At 39.4% G+C, this 15,805-nt stretch overlaps 1 protein-coding gene across 3 annotated transcripts in view; it reads left to right on the top strand.

Annotated features, from left to right (window-relative positions):
• The first annotated feature begins 6,158 nt into the window (after window positions 1-6,158).
• The window catches only part of UGGT1 (UDP-glucose glycoprotein glucosyltransferase 1), a 130,771-nt gene continuing 121,124 nt past the window's right edge, over window positions 6,159-15,805 (top strand). For 2 of the 3 annotated variants that reach the window (XM_045777737.2, XM_045777736.2), the window contains exons 1-3: window positions 6,159-6,443; window positions 6,828-6,951; window positions 11,588-11,723. In XM_045777737.2, coding sequence (XP_045633693.1) covers window positions 6,858-6,951; window positions 11,588-11,723 — 230 coding nt within the window. In that variant the 5' untranslated portion in view covers window positions 6,159-6,443; window positions 6,828-6,857. The remainder of the gene's footprint in view (window positions 6,444-6,827; window positions 6,952-11,587; window positions 11,724-15,805) is intronic. The other variant, XM_045777738.2, reaches the window with a different exon arrangement.

Raw genomic sequence — 15,805 nt, 5'->3', positions numbered from 1 at the left:
TGTTTTAAGTTTGTGGCAGTTTGTTCTATCAGCAATAGAAAACTAATACAGGCAAGAAATCATATGCTGCATGTATTTAAAAGGCAAAAGCTTGTGAACCAGTGTTTTCAAATCTGTGGACCACAACCCATTAACCTGTAACAAGTGTTAACTTTTTTGAGGTGTCTTTATTGTCCCTCAGTAAAAAAAAGAAAAAGAACAGAAAATATCGCAGTTCATTTCACAGATTCTTAGCCCAAAACTGTACCCATTGTGACAAATATTGACACCAATTGTGACAAATTAGTGAGGGAGACAGTACAAGGGATGTAGTAGGTGGCTACAAGTCTCGTTTCCAGCTCTCGTTTACGGATGTCACTTGATTCAGTAGTAAATGACAATTGTTTTACCTTTATCAAAATGGGGGAGGTGGATTTGTAGAATTTAATAGTAAAATTTACATTTTACATTTACAATTTAAAAATTACAAAAAAAAATAATTTACAGCTGTGAAATGCAGGGGAATTTTACCTGCAGTTAGTAAGTATGAGATTTCCTAGAGTTAATCTATGAACATTCACATAAGTTTCAACCAGGTATGTGCATAGTAACTTTGTCCTTGAGGGTTCTGGGATGGAATAATTTTGTGAACAGGCATTAAACTAAATTATTTCTAATTTTTAGTTTTTGTATTGTTTACTTTCTCCCCCTGGGTTGTGTGTGTGTGTGTATATATATATATATGAATAGAATAATATTTGATATGAACTTTGTAATGGTTTTACATGATTGAATGTGCAGGTGTAAAGGATTGTTCCACGAAATATTTTTTTCAGTTTTGTAGCTGAGCTTATCAGCGCTAGGTCATGATGTGAAATGTGCAGTCTAAGCACTGTTCTATATTGGTTCATTAGAATGCAGTTGCTATGGATAAACCTTATATCATGATCGAACAATCTGTACCATTGGGATTTTTTGTTGTTGTTGTTAAAAGACTGCTAACAAAGACAAAATATTAACAAAAAAAGAATTCCCAGTGAGTAGAGGTTTTGTTTTCAATGTATCTTTGAGATATAAGCCTTAGGCTAGCATGTGGGGTAGAGATTCCTCAGAAACTGCATAAAACAATCATGGAACTTCTCCCTTTCAAACCTCTATTTCTGATCAGACTAACAAGGATTCAATTTCTAGTTTCTGTCTTTACTCCCAGCAAGGATCCCTTGCCCATCCAACTTCAGATCCGCCTGGGCTGGTGTACCCAAGGTCACTCTCTGTGCACGGGCACAGGGCCACACTTCTTTGTGGCTTTGGGCTGTGTAACAAATTACACCAAAACACATAAAAAAAAAGAAAAGAAACATTGTTTCACATAGTTTCTGTAAGTCAGGAATTAGAGAATGCCTTAACAGGGTGATTTTGCCTTAGGGTCTTTCACCAGGGTCAGAGTTAAGATATGGGCAAGGATTTCAGTCATTTGACAACAGGGGGATTCAGTTCCAAGAGGATGCAAGGCTGATATTGGCTGTTGGTTACAGGCCTCATTTCCTGCTTACACAGATGTCTCCTTGGGGCTGCTTGAGTCTCAACATCAATGTGGCAGTTGGTTTATCCCAGGGTGAGTGATGCAAGAGAAAGCAAGATGGAAATTGCAATGTCTTTTATGACTTAATCTCAGAAGACATACTCCATAATTTCCACACTACCCTACAGTAATTCAGGTCATCCATGTTCGCTATGGGAGGAGACCGCAGAGGGTGTACATACCAGGAGGCAAGAATCTTTGGAGGCCATTTCCAAACCTCCCCACAACCTCCTGAAGCAATCTGATATACAGAGCAGACTATTTTACTTTATTTTAGCAGAATAAAGACCTAAATTATAGTTACCAAGAGGCACTTATTCAAATTTCTGCAAGAATATAATTGAAATCAGCCCAGGAGTGAGAGGATGAACCCATATTGAATTGAACCTATATTAAAAGAACAGTACAAAATCATTATGACATGGACACCTTCCTGAAGAATCCTAGGGCAGAGAAATGCTTAGAGAAAATCAGGACTTGGAAACTACCCCTCCCATTCCAAATGCCAATGGTTTGGGTGATGATAGTTGGAAATGATACCTCCAGTTGCCGTGTGAAAACGCATCAAGTGATGACCCCTGCCTCTTGTACATACAGATGATAGAGGTGGTCTGGCCAAGATGGATCAGGTGCAGGTAAAGTCTCCCAAGGAACTATTAGTGTCTTCTCAGTTTGGGAGGGTGCAGCCAAGCCTTTCCCAAGAGGACTGGGGAAGAAGCGGCACTGAAGAGAGTCAGTTCTGGGTCTGGAGGGCTTGCTCACTCCGGAGCATGAGCATGGCACGCATCCTACAGAGCTGGTGAGCACCACGGCTGACCCTTGGGTCCTGAGAGGTGGTACAGCCTGCTCATGCCAGAGCCATAATTAGCCCAAGGGTCAGGCTTTATCTGCAGACCTGACTGGGCCATGGCTAGCCAGTCTGCAGAATTAGGGCTTATTTGGGGTACAAAGTAAAACTTCTTGGCACATGTGGACCTCACCACCCACATGCTACTGACCTGCAAACCAGTCAAGCCATTGCTCCTGTCTCACAGGTGGGGACACGTTTTTGGTGTTGTCTTTTGGACCTTCATCTGCATATTCTTTTACCTCTTCTCCTCTTCCTCTGCTTTATTTGGCCACATATTTAAAATATGCTTTGAAAGTAAGTTCATTGAATTTTTTTAGACAGGTAATGTCACATGTTTTAAAATTTAAAGGGTATAAGAGTTATATAAAAGGGTATAGAGTGACACTTTCCCTCCTATCCAGTGCTGGTGCATGTTTACAACTTGCTTTCACAAAGTGTGGTCTCATGTAACAATGTGTGTCAACTATATTTCAATTAAAAAAATTATAAAAAGCAAAAAAAAAAAAAAAAAAAGAAAAAAGAAAAAAAGGAGCCTCCTTCTCCAGCAGGATAGTTTGGGCTTCTCTGTGGGGAGTTTGGACTCTGAGAATGACAGCAAAAGCAGAAAATGCTAGGCCTCTTAAGGTTTGGGCTTGGAAGTCCCAGAACAAAATGTCCACAGCACTCTCTGGGTCAAATAAAGTCACGAGGACAGTCTAGATTTAAGGGGGTGAGGTGATAGACTCCACTTCTTGATGGTAGGAATGACAAAATCACATTGCAATAGGAATGTATGATTCAGTGGAGGGTACACTGCATAAATCAGATGGCACCAGGTGTCCCTGTTGCCACAGCTTAGGGGCACAGGCCTGTTAAAGGACAGAGACCTCAACATAGGATTGCAGAATGGATTAGAGAACGCTTGCCCTCCAAACAACCTTACCACCACATCAACAGGGCTCCTGTATAATAATGTGGATTACAGCCTTCAGAACTATAATGATCAAGCTCTCTTTAAGAAGCAGTTTCTAGGGAAACCCAAATATAACAGAGGAGACAAAAACAAGGACACTAGAGGAAATGGAGGTCTCTGACATGTACAGCTATGGCAAACAGTGAACACAGCCTAACTGCTGGCCAGAGAAACACAAAAGTTTACACTTAGGCCTATTTACCTCAGTTCCTTTTACCCAGTACACCATGTATGGGTTTTAAGCAAAATTTACAGGCATACAGGCAGGGATTTTGGAATTATCACAGTGGGATCTTTAAAGTAACTTTAAGGGGCTAAGGGCTGTAATGGAAAAAGTGGACAATACACAAGAACTTCTCTCTGTGTCCTTGCAAGATGGAAGGGCAAGGGAGCTCTCTGGGTCTCTTCTTATAAGGGTACTAATCCTATTCATGAGGGCTCCACTCTCATGACATAATCACCTCCCAAAGCCCCACCTCTAAATATTATCATACTGAGTTTTTGGAGGACACAAATATTCAGTCTATAGCAGATGGTGAAAGATCAGTGGTTGCTAGGGTTTTGGGGGAGAATTGTAGAGGTGAAGCACAGGGAATTATTTGAGTGGTGAAATTATTCTGTATGAAACTGTAAGGGTAGATACATGCTTTTATGCATTTGTGAAAACCTGTAAAACTAGAATGCTAAGAGTGAAACCTGATGTAAATTATGGACTTTAATTAATAACAATTTATCAATCTTATTTCCATGATTTGAGTTTTGAGAGTCCATTATATATTTCATATACAAGTGTTTTGTCAGATATGTGGTTTGAAATTATTCCCAATATTCCATTGTAGGAATATAATCCTAATATATTACATTGATGCAAGATGTTAACAATAGGGCAAATTCTGTATCAGGTGTTGGGTGCTGGGGTATGATGGGTAAAGGAAACTATATGTACTATCTGCTGATTTATTCTGTAAAATTAAAACTGCACTAACAATAAAGTCTATTAATTATTTTTGAAAGTCTGAGTCTCATTTTTCCTCATTTTACAATGAGGAGAGAGAGGAGCAGGTTACTTCTTATATTTCTTCCATCTTTAACATTTATGATTTTCCCCTTCTAAATATACTTTATTTTTTGAAACAGCTTTAGATTCATAGCAAAATACAGCAGAGTACAGAGAGTTCCAGTATACCTCCTGTATCCACAGAAGCACAACTTTCCCCACTATCAATATCCACAGTGATACATTTGTTATAATTGATAAACTTATACTGACACATTCTTATCACCCAAAGTCCATAGTTTAAACTAGGGTTCACTCCTGGTATTGTACATTCTATAGGTTGACGAATGTATGATTATCTGTATTCATCCCTAGAATATCATACAAAATAGTTTCACTACCCTAAAAGTCCTCTGTGCTCCACCAATTCGTCCCTCCTTCTCCTTAACCCAAGGGACATCTTTGTGGAATAGTTCTGCGTTTTGATTTTGGTGATTACATAAATCTTCATGTCGTAAAATGACAGAACTATACACACAGATTGTACCCATGTCAATTTTCTAGTTTTGATATTGTGCTCCAATTTATTTAAGATATAATCATTGGGGGAACCTGGGTGAAGGGTAAACAGGACCTCACTGCACTATCTTTGCAACTTCTTGTGATTCTGTAATTATTTCAAAATAAAAAAAATAAAAAATAAAAAATCTGTTTTTGTACAAATAAAACAGCACTGAACTTTCTGAGAAAGGTTTGGAAAAAGAGAAACTCAACTTTCTTAGAAGCGTTGCGGTATCACATAGTTGTATGTATATCACTGATCAAACATTGTTGTTCATAGAAGACCAGGTTAAAACAAAAAAGTGAAAACCCAACTCCATAATGTGTTGAATTAAAAAACAATTACGTTTTTACAAAAATATCACCGGAAGTGATTTAAAGAGTGGAAAACACACAATGGAAAGCTACTAACACAAAAACTCCCTCAAGAAATGAATTTTAAAACGCTCATTTCCATGCCATAAAATTATTTTAACTCCTTATGTTCCAGCAAAGAACAGAAAACCTAATAGCTACAGTTCTCCAGCACAGTACAGAGATACAGCTATTAGATTAAGAAAAATGTTTTTAGTCCTTGTTCTGGCATACTCAGGGGAAGGACTGCGTATGCCATATAACTAAAAGTCAAACGTTTACATTTTTTATGTACTTTTAATGTGTTTTTGGTTTTTAGTTCACTTTGACTTAGTTAAAAATATATACTCCAAAGAGGTATTCATTTGTGGGTGGGTAAAACGGTCTGCCCTGTGTCACAGATTCTAAAACAATTTTGCATAGTGATTTGTATTTGCCAAAAAACAAAAACAAAGGACAAAGCGGTCCTCGCACAGAAGTTGTCGCTGCCAGTATAAGCTAAGTCGTCTCATAAAATTTAAAAAGTCTTCCTTTTCCAACGCCCCCCGGAACGGTAGTTATCAAAACTTAGGGGGTAAGATTAAGTCCAAGATACCCAGAAACATTCAGCAATTTTTGTCCCCTTGTTGTGCAGCAGTGCTTGTAATATAAGGGTTTAAGAAAGTAGACTCTGAAGCGCCCCACAGTCCAAGTCGGAAGAGAGGCTGAAACCCGCATCCGGCTTCATCACCTGGTACGGTTTTTCGGTCTCAGCGGTCAGTCCTATTCCCATTCCCTAGACCTTAAAAGTGCCGTCCTCCCCAACCACACACGACACAGCGCAAGCAGAGAAGGAGGGAGGGGCTTCCTTGGATACAAGATGGCGGCCACGCGACGCTCTAAGCGGCCCCGGACGCGACTCAGTAGCCGGAAGTCCTCCGGCTCTCGCCATTAGGAAGCGGAAGTAAAAGGCGGCAGGCAGCTGGGGTATTGCTTTACGAGACCGGTTTGTGAGGCGAGCCGCGGGAAAGGCGCGTGTCGGCCGCTCACTGGCGCAGCAGCTGCCGCCGCCGTCACCGCCCCGCCCCGGCGTTGTCGCTGGCATCGTCGCGGACGAAGCGCGGCCCCAGCATGGGCAGGAAGGGGGACGCGGGCGGCGCATGTGCCGCGGCTGCGCGGCCGGTGACAGGTACCCCCGGTGTGGCGTGGGGAGGTCTCGTGGACTGGGAGACGGTCTGGGATGCGAAGCAACCCCGTGCCCCGGTCACCTTGAGTTTCTGCTTCTTCCCTGACTCAGTTTCCCCTTCCGTGCCGCAGTCCTGTCCCTTTTTGCGAGTCCCCCAGGTTGCCCTCAGTGGTCTTCTGGGCAAGGTATCGCTTCTGCGACAGGGGCCGCGGGCTCTCTTTAGCGGTTTTGAGCCTTCATTGAAGAGCTTTGAGACCCGTGTGCCCAAGTGCAGAAAGAGGTGGGGGAAGTGCTCTAACCTGAATTTAGACCAAGCCTGACCTTAAGTAGGTTGAGAACCAGCAGTTTGCAGGATTCTGATTGGAGAACGACTTGATCTTTTTATAGATTCATTTTCCCTATAAATGAATTCGGGTGATGCGTATTGGTTGCCGTTTTCATTTAAATACGAGGATCTGTTCGCTGGAGATTGGACGATCGGGTTTCACTTTTTGTAGGACCTGCCAGAAGAGTAAGATCTGCATACTATCAATAAGTTATGGATGTGAACTGTTCTTCGTTGGCCAAAATCTCCAGATTGTTTTGCATTTCTTGCCAGATTTGAGAACTAGCGTATTTTGTTCGTTTGAAGTCCGGAGGTCTTACACCTTATTGTGCTACGTTATCTTGGAAACATTCATTGTGCACTTGCCAGCCAGTTTTAGTGTGATGTTTGAAGACACTTAAAACAGTTACTTAACACCACAAAATTTGGGATGATTGTAGTCTTTACACTTGGCTTGCTTTTGACAAACTTAGTTGACACTCTTTTTTTTTTTTTTTTAAGATTTTATGTATTTTTTTTACAGAGAGAGAGCAGGGGGAGGGGCGGAGGGAGAGGGAAAGAGAATCTCAAGCAGGCTCCGTGCTGAGCCTGAAGGGGGAGGCTTGATCTCTCGACCCTGAGATTATGATCTGAGGGGCAATCAAGAGTCTGAGCCTAACGAATTGAACCACCTAGGTGCCCCGACACTCGTTTTTGTGAAAGGAAATAAACATTGCTTCGTGCAGTAGCATGGCAACTTTATAGTGCACATTTAACTTGAGGGGAAGAAATTGAACTATGTAGAAAATTCTGTTAGATCTTTTCTGCAGTTACCTGTGATCATTTTCATATCAGATGTATAGTAACTACTTTTATAAAAAATTAGATTTATGTGGTTCACAGCAAATGGTCTTGCTAATAGGTATAAATGCATATTAAGTTTAATTATTTGGGAAGTAAATTTATTTCTCAAGAAGGGTCCTTCCTAATGTTTACCTTCACTGTTATCATGTATGTTGAAGTTCAGATGGCTGTCTATAAGCTTGCAGGGTGCAAGTTAGTTTTTTAAGAGTTTGTCAGCTGTTATTTTCAGTTTAGAAATGGAAAAAGAAGTTGGTGATTTAGAATTTTATGCCTCTTCTGTTTTCCAAAAAGTGAAAAGTGTTTGCCGTAATATAATTTTTATTACTATTTCCAGTATCTTGCTGTAGATCAATGAGTAAGAGATAGTCATTAATTTGAGCTAAGGAAAATGGGCCACAGACTAGATCTTACAGATAATACATTTGGGTCTAGGGCTTATTAAAGGATGTTTTTAATTTGCCCACCGTGCCGCAAGCATTATGCCTGTGATCAGGCAATGCCACGTTGTAGATTCTGACAGCTACTATTTCTCACATTATTCATATTTACTAGCAACATTTAAGGAGCACTAGGATTAGAATGATAAGATTCTCATAAAATGAAGGCATTCTCAAACAAAAGGCCACTTCAGTAAAGTTCTTACTTCTGCTTCTCTAAAACAGTCTTTTCCTGTAGTTTTACCTATGGCATTAAGGATGTGGGGTCCGGGTAGGAAAGCTCTTCTTTAATGTCCACTTTTCTCTGTCATCTCCAGTGCTGCTATACCTTACCCCAAGAACTCTATCTCTTTTTAAAATAGTTCAAGGTGGACCAAGAGTCTTGGTGTATAGAGTTTTCATATTAACCCTTCTTAAGTCCTAGGCTTTTTGTAGTATCTTTCTTCTTGATGTCACACTCCTTTCTTTCTGTTTGCTTTCATTCTTCCCTTAATGAATGAACCCTGTATTTATTATTTCATTTTGAGCACCTACTGCGTTCCAAGCATTATGCTAAGCATGTGGCCCTGACAGACAAAACTCCCCCGCTCTTGAGGAGCTCACATTCTGTCCCCGAAGTGAGCCTGAATACAGATATGTCAGGCTAGTTGGTAAGTTCGCTTTGGTCCCAACTTCAGGCTGGCATGCTTGGTTTCAGGTAGAAAGTGTGCCTTCCTCGGCCACTTATATCCCAAGGACTCTGTCCCTAGAAAGTCCTTGGACTTGCCTTGGTTTTCACAAGAAAGCTCTTCGCTCAGTCAGGGTTCTCACAGTATCAGTTCTTATCCTTCCCAAACCAGACAGCCAGGGGAAATAGCACGGTATTGTAGAACTTAAAAACAGGCAGACGTGGGTTCCAAGCTTTGCTGTTTATTAGTCAGACAAGTTACTCAGCCTCTCTGAGCTTCCATTTTCTTCTTTTTAAAGTGGGAATGATAGCGTTTCATCCATTATGCAGCATAGTTATAGAATACCTACTGTTTGCTAGGCACTGTGCTGTTTGCTGTGGTGAACAAAGTAGACATGGCTGACACCCTTTGGGAACTACAGTCTCCTGGATAGTTATGTGGAAGGACTAGATATGGTATATGCAAAGCACCTGACACCGTGCTTGGCCCAGAGCAATTGCTCAGTAATGCTGTTTCCTGGGGGACCTTTTGTCACTTGCTGTTCCCTCACCAGTCTATGCATGCAGCCTGCCTGGGGTTACTGGCAGTGGTGTCCAGATTCCATCCAGAATTACCACTTTTGGGATTAGACATCTAGGCCCCTTTGGGGCAAATTGTAAATAGAGTGGTAGCACAGTACTGCTTGAACATTGTTCATATATTCTGTCTCCAGTTTAGGAGTTTCGTGACTTTTGGGGAGGATTTTATTTCCCTTAACCACAGAAAATGTATTTCAAAGACATTTTTTTGAGCCCATGTAATAACGATGTTGCATTATTATTCTGTAATTTAGATGGTGGTTTCTTATGAGAACGTCTTTTATTAGAACAATTAATTCTGTTATAGTACTTGGCACTTCAGACAGTGATTTTCATATTGCTTTTTCATTCTCAGTGTCCTGGTTTGGCAGATACTGATATTCCTATTTCAGAGTCTGGGAGACTAAGGGCCAGAGAAGTTACTAGGGAACTTGCTTGTGGTTAAACTGCTAGTAAGTAGCAAACTCAGTAATTTATCAGAAGTCCCTGACTCTGAAAGGTTCTCTCTTTTCACTAACCAAGTGTTTCTATCATGCAGAGTAGGTTTCTGAGGCTGCAGTCCTGCAACCTGTAAGGGGAGGGTGTCTCAAGAGTTCTTGAGTGGTCTGAAGTTGTATGCAAAGGTTTTGGTCCTTGCTTGCCCCTCTGTAGCAAATGTCAGTAACTTTTGCTACACTCTGAAGGGGCCACCCTCTCCACCCCCCAACCCTCACCCCAGTCAGAAATCACTGCTAACAGGTTTCAGTGTTAGGGGTCTTGTTGGTTAGCCCTAGTCTTTACAAATGTTTGTTTGTTTATTTATTTATTTATTTATTTATTTATTTATTTATTTATTTATTTATTTTTTAGTGCTTATTTATAAATGGGATGTTAATATTAATCAGTCAATTGAATCAATTAAGTTGGCAGTGCCTGAACTAAAGACTCTTAAAAGTAACTTTACTATTTGGTTTAATTTATTTTGCTTTTGACCATTTGTTCTTTAGAGATATTGTGTGTTACATGAAACAGGATGTTGGCACAAATGTTAATGCTTTTTGTAAAAAGAGGGTTTTGACTGGTCCTCCAAACAATAGCTTTTCTAACCAGTATCTCAAGGAATTGGGGTGAGTCTGGGGTGAGACTTACCAGACATTAGAATGCAGAAGCACAATTTTGGTTTGGTGTTTCCCACATATTCATGTCCTCTTTGGATTCCCATTCAAATGGGTGGAATTTACATGCTGACCTACATAGCCTGGGGGAAGTCTGATTAGGGTTCTGTGAGGCAGACTTCTGAGATGAAAAATCAGGCCAAAGAAGCCTGCAGCTGGAGACCTTTTTCTGAAATGATCTGGACACCTCAGTATGCTTGAGGAGTTGGCTGCTGGGAGTTCAGGAGGTCTGCATTCGATGGCCATGCCAATTTACCAGTGACCCCCAACTTCCTTATTTTGTAGATAGGGACCCATTGAATTCTAACATTCTTCATTTAGGACCAGTATTTGGGTTTACACTCAAGACCCATCGGTTAGCTCCCTAGGGCCGTGGTAACAAAGTGCCAAACTGTGTGGCTTAGAGCAATGACAGGTTCCTGTCTTTCAGTTTTGGAAGCCAGGACATTTTAAATCAAGGTGTCACAGGATCATGTTCCCTCTGAAATCTGTAGGGGAGGGTCTTTCTTTGCCTCCTCCAGTGTCTGCTAGCCCTAGGTGTTCCGTGGTTTGCAGTAAAGTTCCAGTGTCTATCTCCGTCTTTCCTGGCATTCTCCCTGTGTCTGTTCACATGGTGTTCCCACTGCATGCTTGTCTCTCTGTCCACATTTTCCTTTTTTTATAACACCAGTCATATTGGATTAGGGCCCACCCTAATGACCTCATTTTAGGTAGATTACCTCTGTTAAGACCCTGTTTCCAAATAAGTTCATATTTTGAGGTGCTGGGTTAGGACTTTTGGGAGGACCCATTTAATACCCTTACATTTTCATCTGTCTCAGCGTTGTTTATTCTCATGCTCTGTGAAGTATGATTGTGTGCAACCTGCTGTGCCACCAGCTGACTTTTATACCTGTGTATAGTTTAGGCGCCCCAGGAAATGAAATGGAGTCTTTGTAGGAAAGAGTATATGATCTATACTCCTTTAGTTATGTTATCAGTCGCTCAGTAAGTTGAAACCGTAGAGATATTAGGTGCTGTTAAATTTCAGAAGCATTTCCATTTCTGTAATTTTCATGTTATTTTGTATCTGTAAGTATTAAGATTCAGGTTTAAACATTTCTTTGTAGCAAAACCTTTTTTTTTCTTTTTTTCCTTTTTAGGGGTTTGCTATAAAATGGGACTTCTGATTGTATTCACTGGACTGTGCCTGTTGGCCTTGGTAAAGGCAGATTCAAAAGCCATTACAACCTCTCTTACTACAAAATGGTTTTCCACTCCATTGTTGTTAGAAGTCAGGTAAGAAGACATCTTTTTTTCTTTCATGTGTTTAAGTAAAAATGTAGGATCTGCTAGTGAGTATGCAGGAGCTTTTTTAGGCAGCGAGATTATCATCACATGTATTTAGTCAGCACCTCTTCCAGTGTGCATTGTGCTGTGTGCTAGTTAGAGGCTGTTAGAACACAGAATCTGTCAGTAGGATAGGATAATATGGATTTGTAGAGATACTTAGGGACTTCTTTGGACAAATATATTGAATTGGTTAAATTATCTTCTAAGAAAGGTATACATGTGGTAATAAAGGAAGAGAGAGTTGTACTTAAGGGAATTTTTCTGTTTATTTGAAAAAGGTTTTAAGAGGTGTTTAATAAAAGAGAAAGAGGAGAGTTTGGCAAGATGGGGGGAAAGAGGGCCCGCCGCTCCTTCTAAGAATTTGGGAGAGGACCTTGAGATACGAGAGTGCAGAGGGGAGGCTGAGGACACGGGTAGATTTTTATCTAAGATTTACATGTTCCACATTTTAACATCTCCAAAATTAAGATTCATTTTAATGAAATCAAGATGTTATCTTACAAATAAAATTGGTAACATTTTCATTTTTAGTGTTTCATAAAAACGATATGTCTTAAAATTGACAGTGTCTTAAACTCAATAAAATACAATATAGTCAATAATTTCTTGGGAGATTTTGTATTCCAAGTGTATTTTTTAGTTAGTGTTTATATACATCTTTTTTCGCCAGTCTTTTGTTTATGGAGGGAAACCTATTTTTATTGTATCTGAAATAATATATAGCTAGTACTTGTAGAGAGTCATTCTAAAGCATAAATTTAGGTAGATTGAGTGGCAAGCAGTTGGTAAATCTCAGAATTTGATGGTGCTAGAAATTTGAACTGTTGCATTACTTCAGTTAACTTTGGTCTCTCTTTGTACTCTTCGACTTAGAATTTCATCTTCTAACATTTCCTCCTTCATCCCTAGCAAAATGTGAATGAAGAGTTCTTGTTGTGTTGATTGTGTTTATGAATAGTTGCATCTCCTAAGGAAACAGCTTCATTTCGTATTGATAAGAGGACCAGTGGGAAAGTGGGACTTTTAGGACCTGATTTTGCCTTGCTCAGGAGCCTCACTAACTTTCCGCTGGTCAGACTTAAACTTGTATCACTCCTATGTGCCTCCCTTTTCACAACAATAAAATGGCCAAAAGAAAAAATTCCTACTGCATTTATTTCATAGCAGTGTTACAATTTGATAAGTGGATTGAGCTCTTGTGGTGTCAGAACTTTTATTAGATAGAGAGGGCACTTATAAAAATGAAGTGACCAAAGGTTGTTTGAGGTCTAAACTGCGTGAGCGGACTCTAATAGCTGACTTTTTCCCCCCCTTATTTTATTTTTGATGATTTGTCTGGTGTAAATTGAAGTGTTTGAAATTTACTCTCACTTCCTAAATAATTTTGTGCAATTAACTGTAACAGATGTTTTTTAATACTCTACTTGACATTCTTTACTGAGTTCCACTCAGCTACTCTCACACTAATTTTTTGGTTTTGTACATTGTCTCAGAAGATTCTTATGGCATAATTTATGGGACTTTTGAAAAAGTATGTTAAAACTGTCAGCCTTAATTAATCCATTTTTTTCAGTTTCTTTGATCTCTGTGAAGTGAATAATGTATACCGCTTCCTCCACCAACTTTTCCTTTCACAGACATCTCCCCCTCTCACGATGTCCTGGCCAGTTGCCATTTTGGTTGACTATTATTAATAAGTCCTCTTCTGTGGCTATTTGCAGACACTTTGCCAAGGTAATGGGACATCTAGGCAGCTCAGAAATAAGTTGCACATATTAGAAATCCTCGCTATTTCTCTTCAGAAGTAGCTGAGGCCACCATTCTTCCCTCCCAGGTCCATGGCAGACATTGATGGCAGATCACAGCATTGTCCATCTGAGTGAGGGTGAGGGGACAGAATATATCTGTACACATTGAGGCATGCAGCTACCACAGATATTTTGCCTTCCCTTCGTCTAGCTCTTAGAAACTAAAAATACTCCCATGTGTATTTTTAGATTAGGCCTGATCCTAATGAAGCAGTTGTACCCTTCTGGTTGTTCATGAGGTGTTACATATTTAATTGAAGTAGAACACCGTATATGTTTTGGACAGCCATAGTTACTAACAGAAATATTGTGTAAGTAAAGTTCTGTTATTGAAATAGAAACTAATCATTTATTGAGTACTAGCTACTATAATCGCCCAAGAATGCAGCATGATAGAGATATAAATCAAATAGATTTGAGTTTGCATTCCAGATTTTTCATTTGCTAACTCTGCGCCCTTAAGCAAATCAGTAATTTTTCTGAGCTGCAGTTTCTTTATTCTAAAAATGGTTATAAATCAGGGTGGCTGTGAGGATTTAAGGACATGGGTGAATATGCCAAGCATAGTGCCTGTCACGTAGTAAGCACTCCTTAAATATTCATTTCCCTTCCCTTTCTGGTTCTTTATGGAGGGAAGACCAATTCTGATATCCAACAATAACTTTGGAAATCTAGAAAACAAGTTTGTTACCAGATTTATGCTATCTGGTGGACATTCAGGTTGTTTATGTTTTTTTTTCTTTTGTTATAGATTAAAAACTTTTTATTGTGATCTTTCAAAACATTTGAAAGTGGAGAAAATGGTACATAAAATGTGCTGTCCCTTTACCTGTCACCCAGTTTCAGCAATTATCAGCTCAACTCCAGTAACCAATAACTACCACTACCCTCCTCCCTTATCCTGCTGGAGTATTTTAAAACAAAGCCTAGACATCATATAATTTCATCTGAAAGACTGTAGATGTTTTACTCAGTGGAATCAGCGTAAGAAGCTAAAAAACAATTTAAAATGAAAAGCAAACAAACTGAATTATACTGTAAACAAATGGCAGCATTCCCTTTAATATTATCTTGTTTGCTCTTACCGTCCTTGGATTAGTTCAGTGGGTCTAGTAATTAATTTTCTTAAGACTGTTTGGAACTTAGATGTCGTAAGACTTCTTTATGCAGTGGGATGATGAAGAACGTATATTTCGAGTTTTCCTGTAATTATATGAAGAGCATATATTTATTTGCAGATGGCCTTTTCAGGAGGGTCTTTGCTTCAGTGAATCCTTGTTCTCACCATTACAACCTTTTAGTGTATTATCCCTCCCCCCCTCCACAAGCTTATCTTGTGAATGCAGCTTTAATTGATTAATTTAGTGTTTATTTGCATATCATAATCTATTTTTCTTAGTATGTGTTTTCTTAGACCATAAGCTATTATAAAGTTGGTATGATGTCTGTGCTAGGTACTAGGAAGCCTAGAAAAATGCCACATTCAAGGAGGTACTAAATAACTTGATACAATATGAAAATGGGTATTTTCAGAAACCTATATTTAGAGAGGCTGTCTATTACCAGGTAATGTTTCTTATTTTTCCCATATTTCTGTGTCTAGCTGTGGAGTAGAGTGAGAGTTGTACACCCCAGTGTTGACAAGTAATGGGAAAGTCTTCCTTTGGCTAGGTAAGCTGAGATCCAGATCTGTAGTTTGCTTTAAGACAGTGAAAGATCACCACTACATTAGTATTCTGTCTCAGGAGGAGATAACCAATTTACATGAGTCATGCAATCAGTACACACATTTTCTTTTAGGGATTTTAGACTCTGGAATGTAGGGAAATTTAGAATGGTCATTATTTAGGTCCATAGAATAAAGTCAAGAAAAAATTAAGGCGGTATTAAGTTCTTAAAACTAATTTTATTAAACTAAAATTTGGTGATCTTGAAAATTTGGATTTATGGATGTTAAAAGATTACAACATGCTGCCTTTAGAGAGACCCTTAGGCAAAACATATTTTTTGTTCTTTGTGAGGTCTTTCAGAAAATAAGTGAGCAGAACTAGTACCAAAATTATCAGTTCTTAATTCTGCTTCTACTACCAATAGCATTTTCACAAGATGGGGTTTCATTAGCTTTATTTATATTGGGACTTCCCTCTTGTTACATTATTGTTCCAGGTTTCTTATGGAATACCTATTAGGCTCTTAATATGAATAAGTGAATAAGCTACT

This window comes from Ursus americanus, chromosome 1 (genome assembly GCF_024610735.1).
Source record: "Ursus americanus isolate L20-20 chromosome 1, mUrsAme1.1.p, whole genome shotgun sequence".
Taxonomy (NCBI): Eukaryota; Metazoa; Chordata; class Mammalia; order Carnivora; family Ursidae; genus Ursus; species Ursus americanus.
Note: the sequence above shows the minus strand (reverse complement) of the source record. Positions and strands in the feature narration are given on the sequence as shown.